The sequence below is a fragment of the Pteropus medius genome, unplaced genomic scaffold (assembly GCF_902729225.1).
Source record: "Pteropus medius unplaced genomic scaffold, Ma_sr-lr_union100, whole genome shotgun sequence".
Classification (NCBI taxonomy): domain Eukaryota; kingdom Metazoa; phylum Chordata; class Mammalia; order Chiroptera; family Pteropodidae; genus Pteropus; species Pteropus medius.
Genome location: NW_024340696.1, coordinates 3,186,912 through 3,207,811, shown reverse-complemented (window position 1 = coordinate 3,207,811; position 20,900 = coordinate 3,186,912). Strand labels below are relative to the sequence as shown.

Sequence of the window (20,900 nt, the reverse complement as noted above, 5' to 3'; positions counted from 1 at the left end):
TTCTTTAAATTGATTTTCCTAGAATTATGGAATAGCAGAAATATCTCATGCTGGGGTAGAGCAGAGCAAGTTATAAATTCAGCTTGGCTGCTAACTTACTAGATGAACTGCAGCAGGCAACCCTTTCTAAATCACTCTAGACTTCTTTGAATTCTTAATGCCATCAAGGTATAACATTTTATTATGTTTAATGGTCTTAAAAGAATAACATAAACTGGGCGGTGAAGCTAGAGGAATTTAACACACAAGAAGTCACGGCCAATTAAAAGCCAATCGTAAGTGAAAATATAATATATATACTTGAAATATATATACTTGAAAGTATAAAGTAGGTGAATTGGACAATATGATTTCATTTGTAATTGTAGGTGAATTCATGCCGCCTTTCAGGAACAGATTGCATATATTTTTTTCTTTTTTTCTTCTCTCTCTCTCAGGCTTCAATCAATGTCTGATACAAAGGAGACTAAGTTAGAATGAAGTTGGTAACAAAGCCACAAATGGAAAACTTTGCTCTAGAGATCTTTCTTTATATGGGAATGCTGAAAATTAGCTATGCCACTGAACACAGAACACCACCAACACTAAGCCCCAAATCTCTGCTTATGTTGGCTTTTGAATACTTCAAGCTGCCTAAGGTACAGTCAGCCAGTCCTGAAATGCAAACTTAAATACGATTAATTGGCTTCCTGTCTGTCTGGAGATGTCAACAGACTATAAATCATAAAATTCCCATTGGGTTGGGGACCCACACCTGCAAGCCAAATTAGTCACCAAATAGGCCTTTTTTTCTGCTCTCCAAAAGGTTGCTTCATTCTGGTTTCCGTGATTAACTCTATACCACTTCACATTTCTATTTTGTCTATAAGATTTCCACGAATATATACTGTTTCCACTACTTTCCAACTACAAGATTTTAGAGTTTTGGGGGAAAGGGGACAGCTGTAGCTCTCAAATTGAATAGAGTCTAACTAAAGGTAGGAAGAAGATTGAATCCACTAAAACCAAATTCTCTCATCTGTATATATCCTAGTGATAGGAAAACAGGGTGAATACTGAAAGGGCAATTATATATATATCACATATCATATATATAATTAAAAATTGCAAAGTGCTACAGAAGGGTCTTATAGTTAATTACTTTATCATGAGATTCTAGAAATGGACTTTTCATTTTTCTGGCATGTGACACAACTTTTGAAGTTAGTCTAGATGAAATAATTGAGCCCCAAACTGAGCCCTGAATGAGAAAAGTTACTTAAAATATTAGTAGACCATAGTTTTCAAACAAAAGACATCTGGGCCTATTTTACTAGAGTTAAAAAGACATATTAAGGCATGTAACAGATGGTTTATAGATTATTGCGAGATAGATTCTGCCCCATTTTTATTGTTTTAAAGTTATTTAAAATAGATTTAGATTTGGAAGAAAATTTCACTCATATGAAAATGTGATATTCTTAGTAGTCAGAGGCAGGGGATTTAAATAAGATGAATTAATTAATAAGCCTTGTATAAAAATATTTTCCTTTTAAGTAACATTTCATTGGGCCATGGATTGAAATGGGAGACTAACAAAAATATTCACAAAGTATATTTCCTTTGAATGGTTATATATGTTGTTCAAACTCAAGGAAATACTCAAAAATAAAAATGTAAAAAGCTCCACTATGATTTTGATTATTAATTATAGCCCTAAATCATAATATCGTTTTTTACTTTCATCATAAAGCAATCTCAATTTTGCAGTCTGTAAAAAGGTTGAATTCATAGTAACTTTTTAAAAGCAACAAATGTCAAAACACTGCCATTAAAAAAAGATCTTTGAGGTTTTATTGACCTGTTTTTGCTGAGTGTTTTACATTTCTCAAGGCAAATGCACATATTTTATATTCAGAAACTGACATGGTTTCTAAAATATTAATGGAGGGATTTAACTCTCCAGTGATGACGGTTCTATTTAATTGGAAAAAAAGGAAGTCTTACTCATAAGAACAAAAATAAGTAGTTTCATCCTCCCATCTCAGAACTCATGAAAAGCCCACAGCTCTCAAAGGAGCTTCACTGAGTGTTCCAGGCAGGAGAAGATGGCAGAGAATCAGAAACATTTGGTGAATCATATCAGAAGTGATGCTGATGCTTTTAAGGTGACATTTTTGTAACTTGAGAAGGAAATGTTTAGAATGAAACATAAAAAGCATCATCTATGAGTGACTAGAAAGAAACCTCACAAGATTGTATTAGGAACTTTGTTACAGTCAAAATTCATATATTGAATGTATCAATTAATGTTGTGATTCTTGAGAGTGTTCCCAAAATAACTTTTAGTTTGCCTTAACTCAATAATTTATCTAATCTTCTATGGAGGAGTAGGGGGAGGAAGAAGCATAAAATAAGGATCTAGATATATGTATATATATATATATATATATACACACATACACACACACACACACACACACACACACACACACACACACACATATATATGTATGTATAGATATAAATGTAGGAGTAAAATAAGATCAAAGAATGAATTTCACTTTTTTCCCTCTAACTAATATGCTTCAACATTGGGCTAAGGTAGTGAGATTTGGGTTTATTGGGTTGATGTTTGTAAAGCACAATTGAACTTTTATTAAAATAAGAAATATTTAAATATGTTCAGAGAGAAACCTTAATGCATATTTATACTTATATGTTTAATTTATCCAATTGGTATTCAACTGTTTAATCTGATGCTGTACACAACAACAAAACACCCTGAATAATCTTTTAGCATATTTTTCTCTTTTTCAGTGTAAATGTACAATATTTCACATCACTCAAGTATGTGAAGAAAATAAAAAGCAAAATTTACAACTTGAGTATTGTTATGTAAGGGTTATCTTAATTCTTATAACTGCTTTATAAAATTAGTAAATTTTTTTGTAACATGAATAATCACCTCCGTCAGCTTGCAAAGTCATATGTGTAGTCAGAAATGGAGCAATCCATTCTTATCACAAATAATGATCTAGCAGTAGTAATAGTAATTATAATAAATGGCAAGAGGAAACTGTTGGTGGCGATGAATATGTTTATGGCATAGATTGTGTTGATGGTTTCACAGGTGTATACTTATCTTCAAAATATCAAGTTGTATACATTGAATATGTACAGCTTTTTGTCAGTCAATCATAATCGTACCTCAATAAAATGGTCTAAAAAATGGAGCAATGCAGAATCTCAATTTCTAAAATGTTTGGAAAAAACCCAAAATGTAAAACTCTTCATATGATGCTTTACCTTGAAATTGATCAGGCCATTATGATTCCCTTTCATTAACTAACATTTTAATTTGGTTTATATATTATGGAAAGGGGTAATTTATGCCAGACACAGAATTGGAGGAAAGGTGATTTCTAAACGGATTCTGTAATTGGGTAGCATGCCTATTGTTTTGATGACTCATTCATAGTTAAAATGTTTAGTTCAGAAGGATTCTAATCAGAGTTCAGATAACAAGTATAATTACAAAAAATAATAATAATAATAAATCCAGAAAGCAGGCAAATAATATAAACTAAACAAGAGGAAAATGATAATTCCCAGCTAATTCCGTAGATAATGCAACTCCTCTTTACCTCTATATCACAGCTTTCAGAATCATGACGGTTATTTGATTCATATTTTTAGATTAAAGCGACAATATGCAATCTGACATTTTAGAATATTCTGACAATATAATCAAAACAAACAACTAAACACAAAGTTTTCTGCCTAATTTGTTAAGTAGGAACTCTATACCACCCATGTTTCTTTTACTTCAGCACTTCAGTGGCAGTAGCTCATTTATTGAGTTTACTTTAAGTGTTCTTCACCACCCCTTCCCCTTCCCCCACCCCCGTATTTTTAACTTCCATTTTTTTTAGAGTATATCTGCTGAGTCCTTGATATTCTTTTGACTCAAATCTGTTTGTCCAGTAGGCCAGAAGCCCCAAGACTAGTAGCTTGGCAGAGCTCTAGAAGCAACAGGTATCTTCATCTTTCTCCCTCACAGAACCCAAGGAGATGGCAGCATGAAAAGGGAACGGAGTCCTGTGTAACAGCCAGACACTACAAGCTTGAATTATGCCTGAGTGAACTGCAGGCTTGGAGACCCTCTCCAGTAGCCTTCACACGATATATGGGAATGATGTGGGAAAGCACAGAGAAACCTGAAAATGTCTCAAATTGATATATATTTTTAAATTTTATTATTAGTTTCAAGCATACAGTACATTGGTTAGACATTTATAAAGTTTATAAAACCATTCCCTTAATTGCTTTTTCACTCCTTGTTGAGTGGAGCCTCGGTCATTTAATTTGAAGAATTTTTTAAATTAAAAATCTTTCTCACATCCAATTATTGTGGTAAAGTAAAATGTACACTTGATGTGCAATTTGTTAAGATTATATTGACTATAGTGTTTTAAAGAACTTGGAGTTACTTCTGACTACAGGTTAATCTTTCATTGGATCAAATAAAGGTCTATTTATTGGCAGAAAGTTTTCTATGCATTGTTATAATTTGCTGATGTGCACACCCTGTATTTTCTCTTGCTTGATCTTTATAAATTTATCTTTGAGAATTTATACCCAGAGATAGCTCTCATTTTATTTTATTGGTTCATCTAATCTCGCCTCTAAATGTATACCCAGATCTGGATGAGAAAACATCTAATTAATTTAGAATTTTAATTTTGCATCAAGATTTCTTCAAAAATTTGTATCTTCATGTCTAAGTTTTTGGGCTTCACAGAATTGTCAGAAGCCCTGTTTAATAGTTTGCAAGATAATAAAGAAGACATGAAATAAAGTCAGCTTAGCTAATAAAGCTCCTTCTTCTACTTAACTATAATTATGATTTCTATAATTACTTTTTTTTCCCAGAGGACAAAGATTCCAAATATGTCTCTACATAAAAAAATAATATTCTATGTCTTTCTCTAATCAAAACATGGAGAATAATTTTAAAACTATACCCCCACTCAGAATTAGAAACAAAGAAGCTGAGAGATGAGATGTTGAAAGGGGAAAATGAGAAAAAAAAGAACAAAAGAGGAGGCTGAACATTATTCCAGAGTAAAAGGAAGAGATAGGGTAAAGAAATAAGAAAGAGAGGAAGTAATGGGAATAGACTTTCCAGTAAGGAGGCAGTAATTGTTACAAAGAACTTTATCTACAAAATACCCTAAGAAAGAGTTGGAAGGTGCTTAGACATGGTGACTTTGACGAGATCACAAAGTTAAAGAATATTGGTGTCGTGCTTTCTGTTTGAAAGCTTTCTTGAGATCTTGGTACTGATCATATTTGAAGGAATATGTTCTAAACATCCAGGTTGAACATCAGCAATAAAAAGTTAGCAAGCTTCTCAGATTCTTGGATGCTGAGATGGTCCATGTCTTGACATAGTGGCAGTAGTTTGACCTACCTGGCTGCAATCCGGCCAAGCTCTAACAAACAGAGACACACTTCTCTAGGTTGCTTGTGGAGAACTGAAAGACAAGGCAGAGGCAGGCACTTTTACAATAGAAGGGATTATAAAGCAACTCAGTGGTGAACAGGTTTGTCACTGACTCCTCATCCCTCCTGCTCCCAGTAAATGAGCGAGCTTTCATTTTGAAATTCACAAAAACCATCCTGCCCCACAGTAGATATTGCTCTCTTACAGTTTTAAAGTAGCTTTCGAAATTCTTTGCCCATCCTCTCCCCCTAAAGCCATGAATCTCAGGAAATCTCAACCTGCATAAATCTCACCCTCATATATTTTATTCAATTAATGTTATAAGTCAATATTGGAAACATAAGTGGCTATAATTATGACATAGTTGATAGATATTTAAAAACATAGAGCACACAGAAGACTGTGGAGCAGAGACTGTCCTTTTTTAAATCCTGGTTCTACCTTTACTAGTGATGCTAACAAAAATTATGCAAGGAATAAGAATAAAAATTACACATCACAGTCCTCTATACAATGTTATCCTCTATACAATGATATCAAGTCAGTCCCTGAAACTTAATGTCCTCTCCTAAGCAAATCTGATTAAATGATAATTTAGAAAGAAACACTTTCAACTGACTTGATTTTGTAAATATCTCCCAATATATACCATCAGCCAGCTTTGACCATAAAATGAGAAAATTCAAAGATGTTATTTATTTGCACTGATATTTCTTCTCATATAATCTGATTACTTAATAAATCTGCTTTACCAATTGCTTTGGACACACTCAATAATGTTGACAGATCATAATTTCACTTGTTAAGCCTACCAGAGGAGTGTGTACTGCTTATACTACTCTTTTTAAACCAAAATTAGAGAATTTTTAAAATGTTATTTTATACAACACCTAATAAAGACAAGTATTGGAAAAAATATTGCATCGAGAATGATTTTTACATAGATACAATTAATATCCTGACAAAAGAAAATAATGGTTTATTGATAAACTTAATAAAAATAGCAATATTGCTTTCTTAAACAAAGAATTTTATAATTTAATATTCCAACATTATTCTACCTCTTTAATTTAAAATGTAATTCCTTCTCTACACAGATTTCGGTAATGATAATATTTGGTCCATGGACACTGGAATGGAATTTGTTGGGAGTATGTGGTAATTTGAAAAATACTTACTTGGATTGTTATATCTTGTTATAAAATATCACCTTTAAAGCTTTTAAAATAAGTTCTAATCCCATCAGCAATGCTCAGTAAAACAGGATTGATCATGGGATTTGCGAATTACAGAATATTTCCAATCTCTGTAATTAATAGTTTAGTTTCAGCTGAAATTTAGTGAATTGTCACAAAACCCTAATTGAGGAGGCCTAAAATTACTATTAATTAAAGGGGCTTAAAATAAAAATATTTAATACCTCCAATATCAAAATGCTCCACTACTTGGCTCTGGCTAGAATGATAGAAACTTCAAAACTTTTGATATGTTAAATCAATTTCATCACCTTGTAACGTATGGACTGTAATATCACAGGCATTAATTTCAAACAGAGAACAATAACAAACATCACAACACAGAAGCAAACAAATGAAAATCGATATTCTTGTCTAGATAATCAATTTCTTTTGATTTGGATTTTCTTTTTTAACCCTGTCCAGGGTACCAAATAACAAACAGGAGTTTTGAGTTGAAAAAAGAATACATAAAACATGAAGAGATGAAGACTTTTAAGCCCTGTAATACCCTCATCTTCAGTAAAGAAAGCTGTGCGAAGCAAGTGGCTAAAGCATCAGAAGCTTTAGATACAATCCCATGCATTTCTTGATGAAAACAGTGTCAAAATATAAAAATTTTTGGTGAACTGACCAAATTGAATCAATGTGCAGTTAATAACCAACTATAAAAAGTAATATCTGACCTGAATATAATGATTCCTTAGCCAATTTATTGTACATATTCTGAGGACCATATAAGCATTGGGAATAAACAGATAAATTTTATAGAAAATAAAAGTCATTCTGAAAAAAGGCAATATTGTGGTAATATATGGAAGACAATGAGCTATATAGGATGCATCACAATTGTGTATTTCTTTGCTTCCTCAATTGAACTACCAGTTTAAAATAGCTTTTGTATGCCCAAACTCAAAAATCAAATCTACCATAGATGCATTAGAAATTGAATTTGACAAACTGAAAAGTAATTGCATGATTCTCCATTTTATATCCTTAACAGAATCAACTTATATAATTTAAGTCAAATAAACCTCTTCCTCAGCATCATTTCTAAGGAAAATGCTAATAGAAAAATATTTTACTTCCCAGTTTTTTTGGAAGTATCTTTTATAAAGCAATAAAATTTCTACAAAACACCCCTATAATATTGTCTTACTGGTTCATGACTTTCTTAATATTGGATATATCATGCCTGGCCCATAATAGCCAAAAAAAAAAAAAAAAATCAATGTTTGATGATGAGTAAGCAATGAATGAGATAAATCTGTAGAGGTGCCATAACTTAGAACAAAGCCTAGAACAGAATAATTATATAATAAGTATTATATCTCATAATATTGAGGATGATGAAAATTATGTGATGATGATAATGATGGTGACAATGAAAAAATTGAATAAACACTAAAATCTTACCTAGCATTTTTAGGAAAGGATTTCAATTTCAATTATGTAAATGTTTACTTAATTATAAAAACAAACAACCTTACCTTATTGCTATAAAATTGAATTTAAGAATTTTTAAGTAATGTCTACATTATATCTAAGAAGTGACTTTGGTTTTGCACCAAGGCAAGTTCTAAATTAAAGTTAATGGATGGAAAGAGCATAGTGGCTGTGGGATTCGAGCCACAAAGACCTGGCTCAATGTGAGTGTGAGCTCTAACATTTGCTAGTTGTGTAATTTGGGGAGGTTAGTCTATATAATCTAAGTTTTCTGAAGGAAGAGAAGTGTGTTTTCTTGAAGATGATCTTTATTTGGCTTAGTCAAAATTAATTCACTTTTTTTCCTATAAGCATTTTTTTTTGTGCACCTATCACATGTAAGTCACTATACTAAGTGTGTACCACACAATATTTTTGTGAACATTAAACAAAATAATACTTATTGTTATCCTAGGCACAGTGCTTGGCACGTAGGAAAGACTTTCTCAGGGTTAGTTTTCTTTATTATTTTCACTTCTGTTGTTATATATTGTTTTCTTGAAGATGATCTTTATTTGGCTTAGTCAAAATTAATTCACTTTTTTTCCTATAAGCGTTTTTTTTTGTGCACCTATCACATGTAAGTCACTATACTAAGCAATAGAAGAAACTTTAGAAAAAAAAATTACTATTGGTAGATTTGTATATTTAGAGTGGTACTATTGTAATGAGTGTATTTTGAATATTTTATCATTTATATTATATCAGAGACAGTCAATTCTAAATTTCATCAAATTTCAGATTAAATAAGTCAGATTGGCCAGCCTATATAGACAGATATAAAAACAAACGTCTTACAGCTATTACGATTTTGTGCTAAGAATAAAGTTTAAGTAACAATTACCTTAGGACATGTCATTTTGTGAAACACCAAATATCTTAGTTTTAATTTTCCTCTGTCTCTGAGAACAAAATAATTTAGCTGAGTTCATTTTCAATAAGTTATTTAAGTTGATTATGTATTACATATTTTAGAAGATCAAATAACTGAATGCATGTCTTTGTCAGAATGATTAGAAAGGCAACGTTTAGTGTATTGTGTTTGAACTAAAGCCTTTGCATTGAGTCATATCTAATGCTCATTTTAAACACATTTACTAATTCTTTTTCAAAAATATATAGAAACTTCTACTTTTACTGGTTTACAGCAGGAAACTTTTTTTCATTTTAGCAATGGAATATTAATATGGTCTTTTGCTTTGAGTTAGGGTAGAAGACGGGATAACTACTGCTTTATTTCCCCTGAACAAATTCTCTTTAAAACAAATAAAAAGCTCTCTAGTCAATGGTGATTATTTTGTAAAAGGTTTTGTCACTGGAGGTTTCTTTTGAAATAATCAAAACCATTTCAAAGAAAAGTATAATGCAGAACACCTCTGGGAAAAGTAACACAGATCCCTATTCAAAAATATGTGGCAAGAATCTCAATCTTATAACCTAGATTCTATAAAAATCTCATGGGCATCAAATGTCACATAGAATGCTGCTAGCTTCAGGAATAGAAAATGAGGTCTTCTACTAAAGCAAGGGGTAGAGTTTCAATGTCACAGAATCTGCAAGGATAAAATGCATTAGACCATGAATGTATAGCTGAATTAAATACAGTAAGTTTTAACAGATAAGCAAACAAATGAAAGCATAAAAAATTGTCCTATTCCTTTAGTTTTTATACATTAGAAGCTACAACATTCATGTTGGTTTTGAAGAAAACTGGTTTTTAGATTTATATTTAGGAAGAAAATGTGAAAATTTATATTTTTGGCTGAATATTGTTTAATTGTGAAACTATCATAAATTAAAGGCTGCTCACTTTCCCTGAGTAGAGAAGGGGTTCTAATACTCATGAAGAGTAGTAGGAGATACAGTAAACTAGAAGTCATAAGGATTGGGTTCTAGTCCAGGTTGCATAATTTTCTCATCTCTCAAACAGGTGTCTTGCCTTTTGCTTGCTCTTCCTTACAAGGTAATTTTTTAGTTAAGAGCACTTGGCATATGATAAATACTCAATAAATGTTACTCCCTTGCTACTTAAGTGTGGTCCACAGACCAGCAGCTTTGGTATCAGCTGGGAGCTTGTTAGAAACGCAAATTACTGAGTCCCACTCCAGACTTATTGAGCAGAATCTACAGTTAAACAAGCTCTCCAGGTGATGAGTATGCACATTAAAATTGAAAAAGCACTGTATTAATCAATGCTATTATTATCACAAAAACATCAGCTATAATTCCTACATCTATTTTGTTAAAAGTATTCAAATATGCTTTGACATATGAAATATGCTCTATAATGTTTAGGATAACAGTAGTGATGTTGATGAATGGAGAGAAAATAATTCATAAATTCAATTAGATTTTAAGGGGTATTATGGGCATTTCTTTCCTGCCAGGATCCATAAGGTACAAAAGAAAGTGACTCTTCTCTCTAGCACATGACTACTAGAAAGATGATGCTCAAATCATTGAGTTTAAAGGTAGGAGGCAAATAGGCATAGCATAGCAATTTAGATGACTGAAAACTGATCTGAGAGAGGCTAAAGAGAAAAAGCAAACAAGAATCATGCAAGCTCATGTTGCTGTGTATCCACATCTCTCAGAATCACTATTCACATTTAAAATAGCCTATGACATCCATATAAATCATATAAACATGGAGAGTTCATTCATAATCTCATTGACGATAGAAGATGTATAGAATAAAATGTAGCTCATTGCCTTTATCACTAAGTTGAGAATGTCCTGGAAGAAGTAGTGACCTTTTATTTTTCCCTCCAGAACCCAGACATTATGTTAAATTAATGGATTAAGTCACTTTCATTCAGAACAGCAATAAGAAGCAAGGGTCTTTTCTAAGTTGTTCTATATTTTATTTTTTCTTTTACTTGAAATAATTATATGAACTTCTAAAATTAACTCAAAGCATAACTTTCTGTAACACATGGGCATGATCTTTGGAGATAAATGGAGCTGAATCCTAGCTGAGCCGTTAGGAAGCTGTGTAACATTGGGCAAGTTATTTCATTCTCTAGCTATCAGTATTCTCATTTATAAAATGATAGTTTGGGGAGAGTAGAAGTGATAGCACATGTACACTGTTTAGTTATCATTATTGAGCATATAGCTATTGAATATTATACAGAGAAAACTTTAGCCTAGAAAAATTAAAGAGTGCTCCACTTTTCTAATTTGACCCTGACTCCATCAAGTCCTGATATACCTATCATTTCAAGGAGACATTTAGTTGCCTCAATCAGATTCCATACTATTCTCTCTTATGTTTTTTCAGGTATATGGTAAATGGTTATATTTAGGAAGAGTTTCTGAATTTAAAAGTAAAACGTAAATTGAGGAGCTTATAAATCAGGTACTTTATAAAATAGGTGTAAAAATCCAAAAGTCTAAAATACATTGTTCCTGGGAAGGAAATAACGTGAATATAAAAAAAAACCTATCTCTGAATGAGTGTCCTGAAATTGTTATACTGCATTAGTACTAATAAAAATAACATAGCTTTTTCTATAGCAATACTCTTATAGTCCTCAATACAGACAACAATGACAACAACAAAAGATGATTTATCAAACAGCGGAATGCAGGCTCTTTTTCAGATACAACAGTTGACTTAAAAGTATAAAATGAAACATAATGTTTAAAAATCCATGCACAATCCTTTTTACTTTTGTGCATCAACATCACACCAACACTGTAGCTAGATCAGTGTTTGACCAGTATTCAACAAAACAAAGGACTTTGTAAAACTGCAGATCAGAGTCATGCATCAAAAGAAGACAGGGCCACACAACGCACAAACACAGAAAATAAAAATAAAAAGCAAATCACACACATTTGCATGCTAGCACAGCAAAGAGCAAACCCTTTTCTTGCTGAGTAGATTCTTTCCCAGAGAAACAGATGAAGAATAGTCACTGGCCTCCAAATCCTATAATCATCCAATAACATAATAATATTGACACAATTACAGCAAGCAAAAATTTGTGCATTTTTAAAGAATTTCCCCCACCTTTTTTCCATCTCCCGGATCACCAGAATGCAAATGAATAAAGCAAAATAAACAAGTCTCTGGGGGGAAAATTAAACTAATTTGACAATTTCTAATTAGTGTGTTAAATCAAAAAATAAATCCCTCACGTAGAGACTAATTTAAATCTCACTAATTTAAATAGTTTCTTACCTAAAATGTCTTAGAAAAAATTCACATAAGAGCATCAATTTTAGGACTTTTTAAGATTGAGAATAAATCATATATTTCTGGCCTTAATTTAAATAATAAAAATTAGCCATATCAAAATATTCAACATTATTTCAGAAAAGGTAAGTATTTAACCTTTGAAAAATTATTACATTTACTATTAGGAAAAATATTGATTATACAATCTAATAAGGTTTACCTATCTGTCAAACTGAAAATAGAAAATGCTTTCACACCTAGAGTCTTCTAAACATTTTCTCTTAACTCCGCAATTAAAGGTAAAGTTCATTTCTTTTAAAATAATAATTGGGCTAATATTTTATTTTTAGCCTGATAAACTACATACTTTTAAATTCAAGGAAACATTCATGTTCACCTTTTTTTTTTTTAACTTAAAGTGTAGTCCTAAATATTGTTAAGGAATCTGATAAAACCAATTATTAATAAATCAGAAACATGAAAGCAGAATCTCCTCTAGTCACTGACATATATCAGCATGGTTTGAACAATGGGGATTGTAGGTAAACCTTACATGTAGACTCTTAAGGTTCAAATATGCTGCATAAAGCACACACAGATCTATGTCATCTGTTCCTACAGCAGTATAAAATTTTACAATAACTTGAAATGTCAGTTTAACTGCAAAAATGCAAAACAGACCTTATAATACACTGATGTATAAATTTTTATGTCCATTAAATACTTCTCTATGCAAATTGGTTCAAATGGTATCTTAACATAAAATTAACTTTTCGTGTTTTGGATTACATGCCATACCTGTTTACTGTCTAAATTTTGTTAATAGATAATTGAAGAAGAAAATGATATCATTGATAACTCAACTACTATTTATCTTTTTTTTTCAAATTCTAAATATATTTTAATTATTTACTAGATATAAATGTATGAATTCATGTTGCATAGTATAAGTTTTTCATATCCTTCTTTTTGGTTGGTAGCTATGGATGACTATAGTTTGTTTAAGGTATCACCAAATGTCATAGATTCAGTTCCTTTCCATATTGTTTTTACTATTATAAAAAAATGTTTCAGTGGACATCCTGGTACCTATCTCTACTTATTTCCTTTAAATAAACTTTTAAAGGTAGAACAACTTGATCAAAGGATATAAACACTTCTGAGGGCTCTGAAACATTATATCAAATTGCCCTCCAAAAGAAGCATACCAATGTCAAATTTTCTTCAGCAATGTATAGATCTTATTTTACTATATACTCAATACTAAACACAATTTTCTTGATCTTTGCTAATTTTTCATAGTTTTAATTGTATTTACCTTATTATTAATGTGTCAGACTTTTATATCTTTATTGGATTTTTATAAATCTTTTATAAACAGGCTGTTCATGACTTTTATCCATTTTTCTACTGGCTCATTTTGAAAATAATATTCAGGATATTAGTAAACTTATGATCTAAGAACTGACATTTCCAAGAGAAAAAATTATTAAGAATGTCATAGAAGGTAAACTGCAGGTTATACTCTGTATGTGATTGTATCATGTGGCATAGAAAATTATTTGCCAAGAACATGAGAGAAGCATAGGAATAAGTTGCTGTCCACACTCCCCAGTTTATCTTTGGCATACCTTTCCCACCCACTGAGATTTCTGGTCATTAGCTGTTGTGGAAAGAGAACAGATTGAGTGAGTTGTGAATCAAGATCCTCTCACAAATAATTGTACAAAAAGCACTGCAACAGAGGGTAGCATATCAGTTGCTACAAAGATAAGAATACTTTATGCAGGCAAAGACCTTTGAACTGCTAAAGACAGAAGCCTCTTGATACACACTCAATACAGTGATCTACTTTATCATTCATTCAAACAGATTTCCCCCCTTTATCAGGGCATCTTTTCATTTTATTTGCTATTCAAACCACTAGAACACAAAGGATGCTCTTCATTTTGTGTGCTACTGAAATGAAATCTTGAGGTAGGAAAAAAGAAAAAAACCTTGCCCTAAATTCCCTTTCAAAGTGAAGTGTGAAAAGACATCAAGCAGAGTACACAGTGTTATTGTTGCAAGAAAGTCAATTCTGCAAGAACAGAGTCCAAGGCCATCAGCAGCGGCTCAATCACTTCCTCACCCACAGTGAATAATAAGAAAAATCCAAGGAGAAAGGGTTCCACTTCAGGGAAATGGAATCTCTCATTGTCCTTCCCCTTGATTATCATTAACATCTATGGGCACAGCTGTTCCCTTCTCCGAATAATCCTAAAGTCAATGCTATAATATTGGCTCCCTTCTTCCATCTCCACAGGGCCTATTATACATCACCAAATGTCCTATTCTGAGGAGTAGAAATTTCAAATTTATCTTTTCATTAAGTAGCAAACTAGAAAGCCTAACTATTGCTTTAGTTCAGTACCTAGAAGGTTAAAAATTATTTAAAATTTTTTACAGCCTTGAAAATATGGCCTTATTAAACTTTCATGGATATGTAAATGCATTTTAATTGCAAGGTATAAGCTAAGTTATAATGTAAAAAATAATCAAAATAAAAATTATATTAAAATACTCGATAGTTATTATATATAAATTATCATGGACTTTCTTTTTATAAAGTCAGCTTTTTTCAAACAGAGTGAAGAACTAGGCCATCTCAAAATTCTTCCTGACATAATTTTATAGGCAATACAATACAGAGTATATATTTATATACCAGCACAATTATTATATAACTTACTTTGGGCTTTATTGTTTCAAGATAAAATGCATTAATTATTCTCTGAATGGGAGTTTCAAAAAGCCATTAAGGTAAACAATATTCATTTAATTCTCATTAGGACCTTGGGCTATGGTGATATTTACTCCAGAGAAAATTTATTATTAGAGTGACTTTTCTCACATTCAAACTGAAAGCTTTATTAGTTCAAGAAACAAAAGGACTTATGGACAGTGAGAAAACTGAGACAAGATCATATTTATATTCATAGTAATCCACTCGGCCGATTGTAGTCACTGAAAAATGCTTCTTTAGTGAAAATCTGTACCATGAACAAAATAATAAACAATAAAGTGATTTCTCCATGTGGCAGTTCTTTGATAATGCAGGGGCACTCTAGAATTTAAAATCATGATATTATTTGTCTATACATGAAGAGTGGACTCCTTATGACTAAGATTTGATTACACAGCTATATATATACACTAGATCATTCAAGAATATTTTTTTCATAAATAACTCCTCTATGCTCCCTTCTTATAATCCTCCACTCACTGAGTTTTTGATTAACCTGAAAGTTAAATTTCTCTGTAAAATTAACCTGGACTAAAAAAGAGGTATATACATATACACACATCTTCACCAAATTCGTTTTACATTAATACGAGGAAATGGCAAGAACATTCAAAGCCCATTTATATGAAGAATATTCAAGAAGCACACTATTCAACATAGGATGCTATTGTGCAGTTATTCTGGTTTATTTTTTCTTTTAGGTATTAAATGTCCTCCTAGTCTAAATTCATGTATTTCTTTGCTGAGTTAAGTCTCAGAAACTTGATGATAATCTTTTCCATATCACATCAATTCCTCAGTACAAATACAAATTTCCTTAAGCACCAAAAAAAAAAAAAACGAGTAAAATTTTAGCTGTTACCACCAGTTTCCTAGGTTCAGCAGGGGAATATTGTTTTGTGAGGCCTAAGAGCATAAGTATTCTGTTTGGAAGGCAATTTGTATACTTGTTCTCTCTGAAGGATGCTCAGCTTACTTTGACGTTAATATTTGGTATTATGTGATTTTGTAAATTGATTTTTTAAAGCCTCAGGAAGAAAACTAAAGCTTTTTTCCCCTTAGATGTATCTTTTCTTCGCTCAGTTATATTTCATTAGAATGGGACTTTAAGTCCAATATTCTCCATAGTAGAGTAGTACTGGGGTAGAGCTTCTATATAGGAGGTTTGCACATTTAATGGTAGGGTATCAAGTACTGCTGAAACACTGAACAATGTATGTTTTCTCCCAAGGAAATGCAAAAGCTCATTCTATGGTCTGGAAGTGGATTTTCCAAAATTTAACAAAACAAGACCAAAAAGGCACTAACGTATCTGTCTTTTATTTCCTCATCTTTAATTATCCCATCTTCTCTTTGCTTGCCTGATTTTTTACTCATTACAAAATATATAAATAAATAAGTAAATTAACAAAGTTCAGTCTCAACGAAGAAACAACCTATGTGAAATGATGTTTTCATACTTTCATAAAAATGCTCTCATTGCTGGAACACATATAGCTACTACTTTTCTATTTCAGGTTAGAGCCTGGTGGTAAAATTTAATCCTACATCTTCCAAATATCCTTCGACTTTTCATTGTATATATTTCATTATAGCTTGGAAAGGATTATGCTATTTATGCTCCTATTTTTTTTACACACAAGGTAATCAATTGTAAGAGGGCATGTATTTTCCTATCTTCAAAGACTCGTTTACAACAGACCAGTAAGTTTATAAGGAACTACAAATTTTCTCAAAATTAACAATCTGTGAAATGGCACAAAAAAGTTGGTTTTGACAGTTATACTGACAAAGACAACAATTTAAATATTTCATCAGCTAAAATTCTGAAGGAAATACATACCCAAACCTTCCGATTCAAATAGACACGTTTCATCTACCCCTAAATCTCGGCACCAGGATAAGAAATTTGCTGTATTGTCTCGGGCAAAAAAGGAGCCTGAAGGTGCACTGGCTTTGCATGGGATCTTCTTCAAGGGCAGATTCTGAAAAACAAAGAAATCTCACTCTGGTGGAATTCTGACAAAGTCATCATAGCAACACATTAAATATACTCATGTTTTCAACAAAATGCTTTGAGATGAAGCTCATGTCAATAAATAGGTTAATGAAGAACTATAAAAAAGAAAGTGAAATAGAAATGAAACTTAGCTGTCAATAAGAAACTATGAAAATCTGTACCTGTAAATATATCTTTACCTTTTCAGTATCTTTTCAGTGATACATACACATAAATCCCTTTCCTGGCTCAAACTGCCTCTTTTCTTTTTCTTCTATTATTATTATTTTTTTTTTGGCCTTCTCTTTCATCTAAATATTCTACCAGTATTTTTCACAAAGTATTTACAAATGTATTTCTCATTCATGAAATAATGAAACACAAATATAGTTTATAAATATATGTAATCATAACACACATACCTGCATTCTTATGTGCATATATAAACATACACTATAAAAATTACATAAGAACTATAAAATCAAAAGGAGAGCAGCAGAATTATCGAACAAGTCTCCATAACCAATACCAAGAAAGGAAAATATGAAAAATCTTTTAACAGTAACATTCTACCATCTTTCTTCTAGACTATTTTCTTTTAAGCCATAGGCTATTGCTACATTATATAATATAAAAATCTTTCTGATTGAATTTCTATTATCTGACCTTGAAACATATTACTTATATTCATTATTTCTGGGATAAGAAAATGCTTCAGACAAGAGAGGGTGTAAACCTTGACAGGATTTTCTATTAACAGTCTTTCATTATTTTAGCCAAGAAACCTCCCTTGCTGCCATACCAAATGTTATAAAGAGTTGTGTGTGTGGTTTTTTTTTTTCTTTAATAGGATATAACTATGTTCTGGCCACCATGAATAATGCTGCTATGAACATCAGGGTGCATATATCTTTACAAATAAATGTGTTCATGGAAACAACTGAAATGCCCTTTGACAGATAAATGGATAAAGAAGATGTGGTACATATATACAGTGGAATATTACTCAGCCATAAGAAAAGATGAAATACTGCCATTTTTGACAACATAAATGGATTTTGAGATTGTCATGCTAAGCGGAATAAGTCAGAAAAAGATGAGAACCATATGATTTCACTTACATGCAGGATATAAAACTAAAAGCATCAGACAAACAAGACAAACAAACAGAGACTCATGGACACAGACGACAATTTAGTGGTTACCAGAGGAAAAGGGGGAATGGGGGGAGGTAGATAAGAGTGAAGAAGGTCAATATATAGTGATGGAAGGAAATTTAACTTTGGGTGGTGAACACACAATGCAATATACATATGATGTATCATTGAATTGCACACTTGAAACCTATATGATTGTATTAACTAATGTCACTCCAATAAATTGAATAAAAACAATAGGATATGACCAGTTTCCATGGCATTTCATGAATATGAATTCAGTGACTGCGACTCTGTGTGAAAGACTGAACCGTAGATTTAGAAGATCTGAGATACACAGAGCTTTGCCTCAAAGAGAAAAGAAAGATCAAAGAAGAAGCACTTTGTGATTTAAATTTATAGATAGGAGGTTTCCTCTATTTACTGTGAACTGGCAAGTATAAGCAAAATGTTGTCGATTGTTGAGCTCAGATGGTTTACAAGGATGGTTATAAAAAATGAAATAGTGACCCATTGATGGATTAGTAAAGTCCTGCTAACATCAAACTACTATGAGATTTCTTCATGTCCAAGGATTTTATGGCTATATAACTAGTACATTCAGATACGTCACTTAAAGGCCATGTCTGTCCAACCTCAAAGATACATCGCTTTGTTGCTGATTAAATTTGATTTATGGTAGATATCAAGTTTTTTGCATAAATACACAAATAGTTATATAGATATATACTTTAGGCACTATAGATATATAAATCACATTTGGGATTACCTATATAGCAATACTGCCTTATCTAATTTGGTTAAGTAATAGTTTTCAGAAATACTTTCCTATATGAATTACAGAAACAATCAGAAATAGTACAGTATACTACCTTCTTTATAAAAAGTTCACAAACATCAATTAGTCAGTATTTATCAAAATTAAAAAATATATATCCTTAAACAAGCAATTCACTCCTAAGAATACTCTACAAATATACTCTACAAATATAATATCATTAGTGCTTAAAAATAGATGTATATTTGTTGCAACAGTGATTGAACAAGAAAAATATAGAAATAAGAATATGTCAAGAGAGGGCTGGTGGAATAATATATAGTGTACAAATACAATGGAACTCTATGCAATCATTTAAAAAGATCAATTTATAAGTATTGAACCATAAAAATGTTCATTATATAGTCTTAAGTAGAAATAAATAATTTGCAGATATATATACACCACAATTTCATTTTATGATGTGTATAAATACATGCAATATAGATGGCCATATATAAAGTTAAATTGTTTGTATTATAAATATGAATAATGTATTTATTTGTACAATGTTAATTTAGAAAAAACTCAAAAAGACATGCATCAAAATTATAGTAATTATCTTTGAGAAAGGTGATTGATGCATAGAGGATCGTTTACTTATTTTACATAATTAATACTAGGATTTTGAAAGACTTTTCAATATTTTCAAATTAAATAATCAAATTAGATAAATTATGCCAGCTAAAACATAAAAAAGAGAACTTGCTGAAAAAATCTCCATGAGAGGACTATAAAGCTTTTTATGATGTGTGTAAAGCAAGATCATCTTTAAGAATATATATAGATTCAAACACTGAGCCATTTTAATATCTCCACCTGGGTGAAGAAAAAATAATCTATGAAATCACTTCAATCAGATAAATGAATTTGCATTCGGGAACTATAACCTAGAACCTATAAAATATTTGACATAGCTAAGGGCATGCTAAAGGATGTGAGATATATGGTTTGTATGACAAAGAAGAATACAATATCCATATTACACTAGAAAAACTAGAGACTGATTTGACACAGTCTATCAAGAATACATTTTGAGAGAATACCCACAAGTGACATGCCCTCAAAAAGTATTCAGACTACTCTTTAAGAACTTACAGGAACAAGTACTGAACACATAAATGAAAATAGCATCTTTTTTTCTCCCTATAAGCCTGTAGTCCTTACAAAGTCATCTACATAACATTTACCAGAATCTAAGTATTTATTTAAAATTCATTCATATTGAAAGACATGAACGTTACTTTAGGACAAATAAAATGAAAACTAGCTATTGATACTTCATAACTTGGGAATTCTCAATGCAGAGGAACTCAGCAGTAACATCGATCTAACAACTTGACATTTAAGTGATTTATGGAGTATTTGTTTCTATTCTGGAGCTGTTATATTTCGTGCTCCTATGTGAGCTGAAGATGGAAACTGTAAACTGTGTGAATGGAAGCTTTTGATCTTCATCCATATGAAATTTTTTATTTGGAAATATTTTAAAAGTCATCCTCATTAGTCCAAATGACTAATGAACACTTACACACAGTACTTATAAAGGTAATCACATATAACCAGGAGTAAGGATCTCTGCTCATTGGGTGAGAACAGTAGCACATAGCTTATAGTATCCAAAATTCTTTCTGATTATACATCAATCAAAAAGCAAAGCATCAAGGGTTTTCCCAGGGTTGATGTGCCATTTATAATTAAGAGTCAGGGCAGAAGTCTGATTTCACTTGAATTAAAGATCAAATTAT

At 31.5% G+C, this 20,900-nt stretch overlaps 1 protein-coding gene across 16 annotated transcripts in view; it reads right to left on the bottom strand.

Moving 5' to 3' along the window:
- The window catches only part of GAS2 (growth arrest specific 2), a 121,349-nt gene that overhangs the window by 61,277 nt on the left and 39,172 nt on the right, over positions 1 to 20,900 (bottom strand). For all 16 annotated transcript variants that reach the window (XM_039865820.1, XM_039865792.1, XM_039865846.1 and 13 more), the window contains exons 4-5: positions 17,023 to 17,164; positions 5,456 to 5,519 (exon numbers count right to left, since the gene is read on the bottom strand). In XM_039865820.1, the coding sequence (XP_039721754.1) occupies positions 5,456 to 5,519; positions 17,023 to 17,164 (206 nt within the window). The remainder of the gene's footprint in view (positions 1 to 5,455; positions 5,520 to 17,022; positions 17,165 to 20,900) is intronic.